The sequence below is a fragment of the Macrosteles quadrilineatus genome, unplaced genomic scaffold (genome assembly GCF_028750875.1).
Source record: "Macrosteles quadrilineatus isolate MER2022 unplaced genomic scaffold, UCM_ALF_1.0 Scaffold_1__1_contigs__length_201487025, whole genome shotgun sequence".
NCBI lineage: Eukaryota > Metazoa > Arthropoda > Insecta > Hemiptera > Cicadellidae > Macrosteles > Macrosteles quadrilineatus.
In genome coordinates, this window is record NW_026542594.1 from 185,621,488 (window position 1) to 185,634,662 (window position 13,175).

Here is a 13,175-nt window from a genome sequence, read left to right on the forward strand (position 1 = left end):
GGTTAATTTTATGATCTGTGCTTTACTGGTTGTATAACTGGGGCACGAGTTAATGTTTCCGATTATTTCTTTTTATTTGGTTAAAAGAGGTTTTAAATTACTGAAATAAAAATAAATAAATTGTAAACAAAACACGAACTCAGTCCCACTAGAAAAACAGGCCATGCTGCAGGATCCATGTGACTGTGACGTAGTGTTGCGTTGCCCGTGCTGCAGCATGGCCTTGGCCTGACTCAGTGCACCAGACAGAACCAACAATCAGAATCAGAATCTTTATTGTCTTTAAACATAATATGGTACAATGTAATAGACAACGTCAATATGAATCAAAATGATCGCAACAAGATGATCAATACAAAGTTAAAAATACAATACTATTTGTCAATCAGAACGTCAAAAGTGTACAGACTTAATAGAAAAATATTCTGACAAGTCATAGAAAGGATTTAGGCTTAGCCAGTCATCTATAAGTATAAAAGAGGATGTTTGTATATATATATATATATGTTTGGCAGTGATAAACTCAGACACCGCTGAACCGATTGCTACGAAACTTGGTATACATACGTGTAGAATTTCATGGAATAGGTTTATACACCATCAATTTCGTGATCCGTCCAATCGGCTCCGCCCCAGTGGCTCTGGATTTTCCCATGTTAACCTTATGAGAAATGGAATTAATGAATCTTAACAGCTGTTTCAATTAAACAAGTTGGTTCTGTTCTATGATGTTCAATAGCATTAAAGTTACAAGAATTACCAACAGGGTGCAGCACTATTATTTCTTTTACATTTATGACAACAGCTAATTTGCAAGCAAAAGGTGAGTGAGCATAGCGAACGAACTTCAACCTGGAGGCGAGTTAGCGTAGTGAACGAGCTAACCTGAAGGCAAGTGAGCGTATCGAACGAGCTAACCTGAAGGCAAGTGAGCGCAGCGAACGAGCTCCAACCTAAAGGTGAGTGAGCGTAGCGAACGAACTTCAACCAGGACGTGATTAGGCCGAATAGAAAGACCAAAAATATTGTCTACCCACTAGCATTAATATAAGAGCAATAATAAAGAATCGGTTATCCTTTGTACTATATGTGTTTCATTAGTTGTCGTACCTACGTATTTTAATTTAGTTATAAGCACTTCATATACTATAAGACAATTAAACGTTACGGTACTTAAATTATAAATAGTCAAAGGCAAGACAACGTCTGCCGGGTTCAGCTAGTCATAGAAAGGATTTAGGCTTAGCCAGTCATACAGTCTAAGTTTGAATAACTTAAATTCTAAAGATTTGCTTTCAGTGTGCAACCTATTAAATATCTTTAGACCAATAATCGCAAAACTGTTTTTACACTTACTTAGCCTACTGTATGGTATATCTAACATGAACTGGTTTCTGGTGTTACATTGGTGAATGTCTGATCTGTGTACATATAAGCCTACATTTAAATTCTTTTTACATACAACAAACACAAAAATATATACAGGTTTATCACAGTCAGGATCTTACTTCTAATAAATAAAGGTTTGCAGTGTGCTCTGAATCAGCCTTGTTCATTACCCTTAATGCTATTTTTTGTAACAGCAAGACTTTATGTACTGTACATGGCAGCTATTTGTATTTCCCCAATATAAAATTGGCTTCAGCTGTTTCATAAGGATGAGAAATCTACTAAGGGAGTACCTGTATGTTTTATCCAGCCAATGAATGACCACATCAGTTATTGATTGTATTTTGATTGATTATTTTCTAAGTTTTGGAAACCAATTGATGATGGTGGGTGGGAAGTCTTAGCAATAAAATTGGCTTCAACTGTTTCATAAGGATGAGAAATCTACTAAGGGAGTACCTGTATGTTTTATCCAACCAATGAATGACCACATCAGTTATTGATTGTATTTTTGGATCGATTATTTTCTAAGTTTTGGAAACCAATTGATGATGGTGGGTGGGAAGTCTTAGCAATAAAATTGGCTTCAGCTGTTTCATAAGGATGAGAAATCTACTAAGGGAGTACCTTTTTGTTTTATCCAACAATGAATGACCACATCAGTTATTGATTGTATTTTTGCATCGATTATTTTCCAAGTTTTGGAAACCATTGATGATGGTGGGTGGGAAGTCTTAGCAATAAAATTGGCTTCAGCTGTTCCATAAGGATGAGAAATCTACTTATGGAGTATGTTTTATCTAACACATGAAAGACTGCATCAGTTATTGATTGTATTTGGATCGATTATTTTCTAAGTTTTGGAAACCAATTGTTGATGGTTTGCAGTATTTTGTTGGGGCATTAAAACATTAGAAGCCTTTTGGGTGGAAAGTCTTAGCAATATCATAATCTTAAATAACTTCTTTATCAGCATCGTAAAGTTTTATTAAATTAACCGTTTTTAAAATGAATTAGTTTTAGAATTAAAATTACCTATAAATAATGCTAGTAGATTTCTCACAGTAGATTATTTTATGTTTTATGTTTATTTGCTACCACCAACGTTCCAAACGAACCAATTTACAATTTTTATGTTAATCAAGACTATAGCTAAATGTCAAGCCAAACCACAAACATGCAACAAAACTTTGTCTTTAATTAATAGGAATAAATTGACAACAAACTGAAATCAGTGCGAATATAAGACACATTGTTTGGATAGATAATACAATAGATAGATATTATAATATTACCTATATTAAATGTTGCACTTCAACTAGTTCAGCACAAGGTTGAACATGATAAGTTATTTGCTCAATTATTGCAAGCACAAGTGTTAAACCGATTAGTCAGACTTATGTAAGCTTATTATTATTTAATTTTAACCATATTAAATTGAAATTTACATGACCGACGACAATGAAGTTGCTAAGGCATACACTTTTGGAATAGTACCTAGGGGTTTTGTCGAAAGAGTTAAATCTTTTCACTATGAAACCAATACAGTATGTATATTTTTTAAATTTATCCATGACTGATTCTTTTTAGGCTAGCCCAATGTTATTTGAACCCAATGACAAGACCTGTATTATATAATAATCTATTTACCTGTCTCGTGTAGGTTGTAATAAATGCGATTGCCCAGCGTCGGGGGACATGTTCGTATCGTTCGGCCACAGAAAACAGAAAACCTCTAGTATGTGGGTAATAGTGGTATGATTTCTGTGGCTTGGCACTGTTGATGTTAATATAATTGTGATCAACTTGTTACCTACCATGCATATTGAGTGGTACTGTAGTTCAATAACCTACTAGCCCTTCAGGCAGAACAGGTAATTTTTATCTCTTTTTATCTGTATAGCCCAGTTTAAGTATGTCGAGTAATTAGTTTAGCAGCTAACTAGAAAGCTAGTCTAGTATAGTCTGTTTTTAGTTTTTAGTAAAATATTAAAAACTTAAGTGTTAAATCTATGAGTTTGAAAAACTTTATCAAAAATACTCGTATATCCATATTAGCATGTGAATTACAAGAGTTTGTTAAATCTCCTCATTGCAATCATGAAGTTAGTTTTTAAATTCATTTATTTGGCCAGATTTATATTAACGCATTGGCTAGCTCAGAATACTGAATACATAAAGAATACAGTATGTCTTATGAACTATTGATGTTTACATTAAGCAATATATATAGTGTTGCTGTGTCACTCAGGCTGGGCGCACACTGATCAAGCATTTCACCTGAAGCAAAATCTTGCACAACGATTTCGATTTGCTTGAAGCATTTTGTTTATTTGCTTCTCCATTGTGCGGAAGGGGAGGTTCAAGCATGATTCAGCATTTGGTTTCAAGCAAAATTAAGAGGAATAAATATTTTGTTACTGGTCATACAGTATTATTTTAACATAAATGTGACGAGGAAGTCAACGTAGCTATTGGTGTTAATCAGTTTTTGCAAATTGCTTGACTAAATAGTAAAATAGAAAGACAACATTGGGTTCACCCAATCAATCTGTTGATAGACAGTAAGGCTTTCCTCTCAGAAATTAAATCAGATCCTGAGAAATTTTACAATTATTGTCAAATAATTGCGATACTATTTTACAGGAAGGGTTTTAAATAACATAAGAAATTATTATTAGATAATGTCGTGATGGTTATAGGTAATGATTAATGAACTGAGAAACCTTGGTAATTTCTTAATTATTTTACTACTTTGCATGGGCTGTATGACTACCAAAGTGGTAGCAAGAAAAATTGAACAACAATATTGTTCAATGGAAATTCAAAATACTTAAGTTTTAACGAAACTTAAAAATTCATTTTTCAAAGAAGACTTATTTTTTAAACAACAAACGGTCAATTGAATTTTGGAAGCCACTAAGCTTTACTAGATAGAAAGGATTTGGTGCGTTTTGCTCCTTGAAACATCAATTATTGTACTGGGTATGGCCGGCCGTACACAGATACAGCATTTCACCTGAAGCAAGTGTTGCGAGGCAAAATGATTCGCTGGGTACAAGCACCCCATGTATTTCAATGGGAGGCTGCTCACTGATCTAGCAAACGTTGCGAGGCGCAGGCGTCAAACATTTGAGCAGTTGCTTGACAAATGGATCGGATACAGCACGATGTTTGATGTTTCAAGGAGCAAAACGATCTGCGCATGAGCCAAATCCCTTTTAACCAGAAAATCTTCAGAATTCAATTGCCTTTTGTTGTTTAAAAATAACTCTACTTTGAAAAATTAATTTTGAAGTTTCATTAAAACTTTTGATTGGGTGAACCCAATGTTTGCTTTCTTTTCAGTCCAGTATTTTGCAAAAACTTACATACAGCAATAGTTAAGTTGACTTCCTCCTCACATATGTTAAAACAATACTGTACTAGAGGACCAGTAAACATAATTTATTCTAATATTTATTTTTTTTATTTTTCTTGAAACTAAATGCTGAATCATGCTTGAACCTCCGCACACTGGAGAAGCAAAGAAACAAAACGCTTCAAGCAAATCGTTTCGCAACATTTTGCTTCAGGTGAAATGCTGCATCAGTGGGCGGCCGGCCTCAGTAATCAGTAGGTATCAGTCATGGCACTGCTTTCGGGTTTGCCCAGGGCTCCACTGACCCTAAACGCGGCCCTGGCTCAGGTAGGAAGATGACTACAAACATATGTAAGTGTTGACATACAGGTTATAGGTATGAGCGATTATGTTTATACAGTTTGTATATAAAAGATTAATTTAAATATCCATTTTTTGGAACTCCGCATCACTAACACAAATACAGTAGCACTCTGTTACAATGAGTTTTTACTATATGTATCTAATCTACATATTTTACTATTTTATGTACTAGCATGTTAACACTAGAGATGCTCAGAGGTATATATGTAAATGCATATACTTGATGTAATTTAACTTAGCATGTGGATTATTTCAATTAATTTTTAAATACAGTAGAACCTCTTTAATCCGAACCCCTGTAATCCGAACGTCCACTAATCCGAACGCCTCATTGCTGTACTATATACACAGTACAGTAGTTCTTTATTGTATACTGTATTCATTTTGGTATACGCACCGTAATTATTTCAATTGTAATATACAGTACTGTTTATTCCCTATGTTTACTACTGTATTAAATAAACACTATATTTTACTTTATAAAGCATTTTTAATTTTCCCCTAGCTATTGCTATGTAAAAACAACAATATGTTCTGTAATCCGAACTATTCAATAGTCCGAACTACCCCCGGTCCCAATTAGTTCGGATTAAAGAGGTTCTACTGTAGCTTTGATGTAATTTACCATGAGATTATAATTATTTTACCTTATTGTGACACTATTTATGTATGTATATACAAGATAAATAAAGACATTTGACTATGACTATGACTTTATCAATTACCAACCCAATATAGCTTAAAACAAATCCAACCAAAAGTATACATGACTTATGGTTTGAGGGTTGGATGGAATGACCCGATTCAACAAATAAATATTTGACCTAGATATTAGTAATCTATGAATATGTAACAAATAAATATTTGACCTAGATATTAGTAATCTATGAATATGTAATAATGTATGCATGTTAACTATTTCTTTGTAAAACACGATATATACAATATTGTAGGTAGTATATTTTTAGGTTGTAAGTAAATATTTTTGTAAGTACACCATAATTGAAATTTAATGTCCAAACACAAACACACATTTTCAAATAACAATTCATTTATCAGATCACCCATAGCAGGAGGAATTCACAAGCAATTGGCCCCTAATGCAGGGGAAGGAATTGACGGATTTAGAAACAATGGTGGTAGATAATAAGGTAAACCAGGTCGGAATCTTGGACGAAGAGCAGTCGGCCTCCATAGGTGGACTCCTGAGGATCGGCAATGGTTGTGTCCATATAGCCTTGTTGAGGTTTTCGTATTACTCATGTTAGAATCGGCTGGATCAGGCATGGCTAAGTTAGGAGTGATCCTCGGTCCAGAATATGAGCTGGTCTGGTGACCTGGTGTGGTTAATGCTTCACTTGAAAACGGTGACATCGTGGGAATTTGAGAAGAAAGCTGGAACATTGGGTTGTTTTCAGGGATCAAAATGTTAGGAAGTCTTGGCTTTCTGTTTGTTGCCAATGATTCTAAATCAGATTGAGAATAAGTTTGTTGGTCTCTACGGGTGTTGTGTTTGGGCTTAGAATGTATTCTTAGACAACCTTGAGTGTTGGTTTCTTCTAGCGATTTTGTTTGATGTGTTTGTGTTTTTGTAGACTGAGAAGTAAAATTAGGCATTGGACCCACTGTCACTCTTACAGATGGAAATTCCGGGTGTGTTAGGTTCCTGGAAAAACCAGAAGTACTGGGTTGTTGTAAATCACTCAGCTGTGAAAAAACTGGATAGTTATCTTGAGGAAGGAAGTCCATTTCAGGAGTTTTGATATACTCGACAAATGAGTCTATGAGTTGAGATACCAAAATGAAATCTGTTTCGAAAACAGGATCTGGTTTACAAACAGCAGAGAACACAGTTATGTCTTCATACATATTAGCTTTCAACATTGATACAATCAGTTTTCTTGCCATGTGTAAATAACTGGTATGGACATTATAGACTGATTTCAGTTTCCTAAAGAGATTTACAAACAAAGCCAAGTACATAAAGGTGTGAAATTCTTTTGTTGTTGGAAAGCATTGCACTACGTTTTTAAACAGATGGGTAAAATACATCCCGTAAAATATGGTATTTGCTTGAAAGTCCCTGTGTGCCAACACTTCTTCTCGTACTACTAGTTCTGCTGAATTCATTCTTTTCGCTTTTCTACATCGATTGAAGTACCTGACCGACTCGCTGACGACAAGAAATAAAATTTCAGTAAGTTGTCCGATTGTGTTCTGGGAATGAGGTGTTAGAAGTTCCCTGTAGAGCACGTAAATTACTTTATTAAACTCTCCAAGGGGATTTTGAGTGAAAATATCTGAATGTGATGCAAAATTTGACTCAGTTTCCAAATTTGTAAAGGAAATATTTGCATTATTTGCGCTTGGTTTGACATGACAGGATTCTGTTCTACTGTGGCTCCTCCTACTTGTCCTTGGATACATCGGTATTGAGTACCTCTCAGCGAGATTCCCTAGTTCCAAATGTCTTTGCAATACGCTATACTTATTCTGTGTAGTACTTTTCTGTTGTTTGTTTCCAGACATTTCTAAATTCATTTTGGTGGAATCATTTAATCCCATATCTGAAGAACTCACTTGCTGTTCAGAGGACTTGAGTCTGATGTTTTCAGGAGATTTAGATTTAGAAAATTCTTTTTCAGCCTCTGTGTAATTGTCAACATCAATAATATCAATTTCCCTATTTGCTTTACTGTCAGTTGGATAGTACTTTAATTCAAGAGATTGTGTGTTTTCAATACATTTTGCACTGGATGACCTTTGATCTTGATCATTACATATAGGCCTATAGCTCTCGTCCTTCTTGTCCAGCTTTTTAAGTTTAATTTTTCTGACTAAATGGCCTTCTGTCAAACTTTGATTTTGAAGAGAACTTCCTCTCTGGTTTGCTTTGTCATCTTGACCCTCAGAAGTATAGTTATCCCTTAATTTTGTGTATTGAATTCTTTCTTTTACCATCTTTGACTCTTCATTACGCATTGATGATTTTGCTGTAAAAGGGTAATTGTTTCTAGAAAATGAAAGTTTGTTTTGTTCCGATGTCCGATCGCCATTTGGTGTAGATGATATGTTAACTTCCTTGGTGTCAACGTTAACATGAGCATTGTTTTCTTGTTGCCTTGTTGTTTCTGGGATTGTCTCTTTTCCTGTCTCCTGAGTATTTGTATTGTAAGTGTCAATACCCTCATCTATCACTAGTATACTCTCATCAGATGTGTATCCATCAGGGTCAATCCATTCATCTTCAATGCTGCTGATTTTCAAATTCAGCACTGGTGATTCATTATCCTCAAATGTGCATTTTAAATTATAATCAGTTTCTATTTTGTCTTCACCGATTGCGATTGCCGGGTAGAATTCTGTGCCTCCACACTCCTCAAGTTGCATCCTACCTTCAAAATAATCTACTCCTGGATTTGATTTTGTGTCATTTGAAGAATGACTGTCTGAGTTATCGTCTTTAGGAGGAGTTACCATTTTCCTAATATCTACATCATTATCTGAAATGCTTTTGATATTTGTGTCCTCTTCACTATCTTTCACATTTAGATAAGGTTTAGAGATGCAGCCCTGATTTGGAGATACTCCAATAGAATCTACATCACAAGGATCAACTAATTCAGATCTAGATGGAAAGTTAACTGGACTTGAAGTAGAATAAGAACACTGCTTTTCTAATGGTTGTGGATTTTTCTTACTCTTTTTATTAAATCCGTATGATCTACAAATATCATCCAATAGGGAAACATTTCGTTCCCTTTCTAAAAAGTCTAGCATATCTACCATTTTCTTTGTTTTTCTTTTGGCATCTAACGGTTGAAAACCTAATGATCTAATTTTTTTATCTTTCTCTTTTCTTTGTTTCTTCTTTTCAGGCATTTGTGGAGTTCCTGAGTGAGCAGATGACTCACCTAGAGGCTGGGATTGATCTGAAGCTTGACCTTTGTCAGAATCACATATTCCGTATGCATTTTCTTCACTAATTGTAAATGACTCGACTGTGGACAATTTTATGGATTTTCCATTATTTTCTTTATCTGTTGTATTTACTTCTTGGGTGTCAGTTTGAAGATCTTCTTTCATGTTACTCAAATGTTGTGATCTCCTAAAACGAAAAGTGAATATAAGGAAAAAGTAGATTGAGCTGGTGATAAAATCCAATTAGACACATTCCCAGAATGTTGGTGCAAAGCAAATAAATACCAACTGGCAGATCTGTGGCGTTTACATTAATTGTTACCTGGTTTTACTTTCTATCTAATGAACCAACTCGTCTACTTCATTGAGACTGGAATGTACTTAACTAAATTTCATTTTTAGTGTTTTTGAATAATATCCCCATACAAACCACAACTATGTCAGTCTCAAAAAATGAGTCTTCTATTTTTTAAATAACTTCTTGATCAGCATTGTACGTGTTATTAAATTTACGGAAAGTAAATAAAAGAAACGTCTAATAACACTTAAAACATATATTTACGCTTATACTGTTACTCACAAGACGGTAAATCCAACCATCTGTTTTGTATATTTACCGTCTTGTGAGTAACAGTATAAGCGTAAATATATGTTTTAAGTGTTAAGACGGGTTTCTTTTATTTACTTTCCGCTATTTTTTAACTCACAAAACACCATATCACGCATCCTATGATTTGGTTCAAATTTATGAGTTACTATAGCAAATTAGGTAATGTAATAGTAATAATACCAAGGCTGCAGCAAACCTGCAGACCAAGCAAATTTTCATTTGCCTGATTTGATTTTCAATTAAATCAAGCAAATTTTCATTTGCCTGATTTGATTTTCAATTAAATATATTTCAATAACATTAGGTTTAACGAATACATAGGTTTGCTGCTACAGGGAGTGCAATTAAGTGTGTTTTTAGTAAAATATTAATAGAAGAATAAATTTGCCAAGTTTGAAAAAAAATCATAAACAAGCAATCTACAACAGTTTACTTAATCCTGTCCGATTATTTCCCTTAAACATTTCATTTCTTATAAGGTTCGTATTCATTGCTTAAAAGATGTTAACAGCAAGTTAATAAATAATTTATTTATGTGGCTATGATGCACAATTGCTACAATAAATATTTTCAACAAAACAAATCATATACAGTATATTAAAAAATAGGGGTTACTTACCGCAGTAGGGTTACTTTGTCAGTGAGTCACTCCAAAAATACAGCTTAGCACTTCTCCATAGCATAGCACTCTAAAGAGTGTGAAATTTACTCTGAACATCTGTTTGACAGGCATATGTGTGCAATAATTAATTATCTCTATCATAATATGTGGCGGATGACGCAAATGTGATTCTCTGGCTAGAGTTGTTCAACTCTTAAAAATCATTAATAATCCAAAGGGTGGATATGGTTCAGTGGAATTAAAATATTAATATTATTCACCACAATAATTTATAAACCCAAGTAATACTGATAAATTTTCTTGATTGAAATTACATAAAGGATATTCATTCTTACGAATAACCATTTATTTTAAATTTGACCACTAGTCTGCACAAATATTACAATCGACTCAAACTTGAAGTCATAAGTGTATAGCCATGAAAAATGAACTCTTACTTCCTCATATCCTTCTGGTGGTTTGATTAGTTTAGGATAAAAAAAAAACTTTTCCTGTAGCATAAGATTTTCTTAGAAGATTGACTGATCTGCATATTGTAAGTTGTAATAAAAGACTTTGATGGGCTGGTGCCTAGGATTTAGAAAGAGAATTTTTTCTCTTTTATTTGTAGTCTTAGCTAAATTGACACATGTACCTAATACCTCTTGTCATATCTCAATGTTTGTTGTGTGCCTGGCCATGAATAACATGATTAATGTATATAAGTTTATAGTACAATCTTATCACTGTGTCTAATTTTGTCTGTCTTCATTTACTTTGTATTTATTTTGGAGCACATATTTACTTCATTTGTTGCATGTCTACTTCTATGAACATGTTGTGCCTTTAGGTCAAACAGAAATTTTGTTGTCTATGACATCATGCTGCTCGTCACTTACTATTTTTATAATGAAATGGTACTTAAAAATTAACTAAGCCTAAAATATTTTGTTGTCCATAATCATAAAGATACAACCGATATCATCTCATATGGGTTTAATAAAAAACCCCTGTTGTCTTATGTAATCTTTATCCAACCACAGAGTTCGCGGATTGATGTATCACGGACAATGAGGCTATGTAGGGATTCAGACCTCTTCTTAAAGACACTTTCCCGCTACTGCCAAGACAACTTGGCTTTGCATTTCCATATTAAACATTTAATTTGGATCATCTTTCCATTAATCACAAACGTATTAGCCATGGTGTAATGGACACTTTGGATCAACAGCCAAACTATTCAGACAATCAATTTACGTGTTGAACCGTATGTTGTCGGCTTGGGGTAAAACATATTAGAGCAGCGAGGCTAGGTTGTAGATGAGGCTAAAAGGGTGTAAAATAAAATAATACATGTAATTAAAAGGTTGCCAGATCGATCCTGGGAAACGTCAGTAGCATTATGATGGTTCGAAACTGAACCCGGCTGTCCCTGATTATTGGGTTTCAAATCATTGATCCTGGTTAATGAATCAGCTGATCTTAGTAACAAAGCTATTCAGATCATCTCACTTTAGGTGGCATCCCCATCTCCATTTATTGATAACGAGGTGTGCCAAAACATAATGGAGCAGAGTGTAGATGGTACCCACCCCAAGCCTTCTCAGTCTCCGCTCCGATATTCTGCCCGATTTCTTTACCATGAGGGTATAGTCAAGAGTGTAGCCTTAGTGGTCAAACCGACAACATACATGGTTTAAAATGTAATTTTGATTTATCAGTTCCTGAAAGCAGTCCTATTCGCAAGCAGGACTAATGCTATTACAATAATAGAACGATAGCGTGTTATTAATCTAGCTAAAAAGTTACAGCCCTCCCTAAAAAAATGTTTGGGTTCAGGGGAACCAAAAACTCAAACTTGAAAATGTTGTGAAAATAAACAATACCCCAGCCGCAGCAAACCTGCCAACTAAGTGAATTTCCATTGTCTGAATTGATTTTCAATTACATCTATTTAAATAACATTAGGTGTAACAAGTACTTAGGTTTGCTGCTACAAGGAAACTAATCAAGTGTGGTTTTTAGTAAAATGATAATAGTATAAAATGAATAAATTTGCGAAGTTTAATCAAAATATATCCGTAAACATTGGAATTTTAAACTTCCGTCGGGCACAATGATTTTCAAACACCAGAGGGCGCTCACGGAAGATACCTTCGGGAATACAAGAACTATACTCTTTTTCCCGAAAAAAAAAGTTCCGGAACAAATGCGCTGTCCGTCTTACACGAAATGTTGTTTACCCTTTCAACTCTAGCCAACAATTGCGCAATTCGTTCTTCTTCATCCATTTAATAATACCGCAAAATAAGGTCAAACCACTCCGGGAAACCCGTTATATCACAGGGTGCTCACGGAAGCTACTTCCAGTAGTGACGTGAACCACTCCCCAAGGGAGTGTCAACTGACAACTGGGAAAGGGGCAAGAGTAGCCAAAACCGAAAGAGGTGCGCGAGGTATGTCAGGCGATAGCCATGCCGAACCCAAACTATGGTTTTCATAATGAAAAATATAATGACCCGAAGATAACTTCCGTGATGCGCCCAATGGAAGGTTAAATTTACAATTTTTTTGAATTTTCACCGTTACCAATAACCGTACAAAAAAACTTAGATATACTGAATTATGCGTCCAAGAGTCCCTAACATGTTTTGAAAGCTCTAATTTGCAATTATTGTAAATATTAGAATTAGTAATTAAATTATAGTAGTAGACTCTCAGTAACCCGGCAGATATAGGACCGTGATACTGCCGGATTAGTGAAAATGCCGGATTACTGGAGTGCCATATTAGAGAGAGTCTACTGTTAATGTTGTATTAACCACAAACGGAAATTTTTTCTTTTCAGATACAAAGTGTAAAGTAACGCCATTTTTATTTTATTCATTCCAATCGAAAATATTCAGGGGAGTGTTTATATTCATATTTGT

General features: G+C 34.6%; 1 protein-coding gene across 1 annotated transcript; it reads right to left on the reverse strand.

The window, feature by feature from the left end:
- Window positions 1–6,142: 6,142 nt before the first annotated feature.
- On the reverse strand, window positions 6,143–10,367 carry LOC128983327 (uncharacterized). Its single transcript, XM_054402574.1, has 2 exons — window positions 10,264–10,367; window positions 6,143–9,221 (listed from the first exon to the last, which is right to left on the reverse strand). The coding sequence occupies exon 2, from the start codon at window positions 9,197–9,199 to the stop codon at window positions 6,194–6,196; it is 3,006 nt and encodes a 1,001-aa protein (XP_054258549.1). The 5' UTR covers window positions 9,200–9,221; window positions 10,264–10,367; the 3' UTR covers window positions 6,143–6,193.
- Window positions 10,368–13,175: the final 2,808 nt, after the last annotated feature.

Coding starts and splice junctions, on each gene's coding strand:
- LOC128983327 (XM_054402574.1), bottom strand. CDS start 9,199: ATGAAAGAAGATCTTCAAACTGACACCCAAGAAGTAAATACAACAGAT.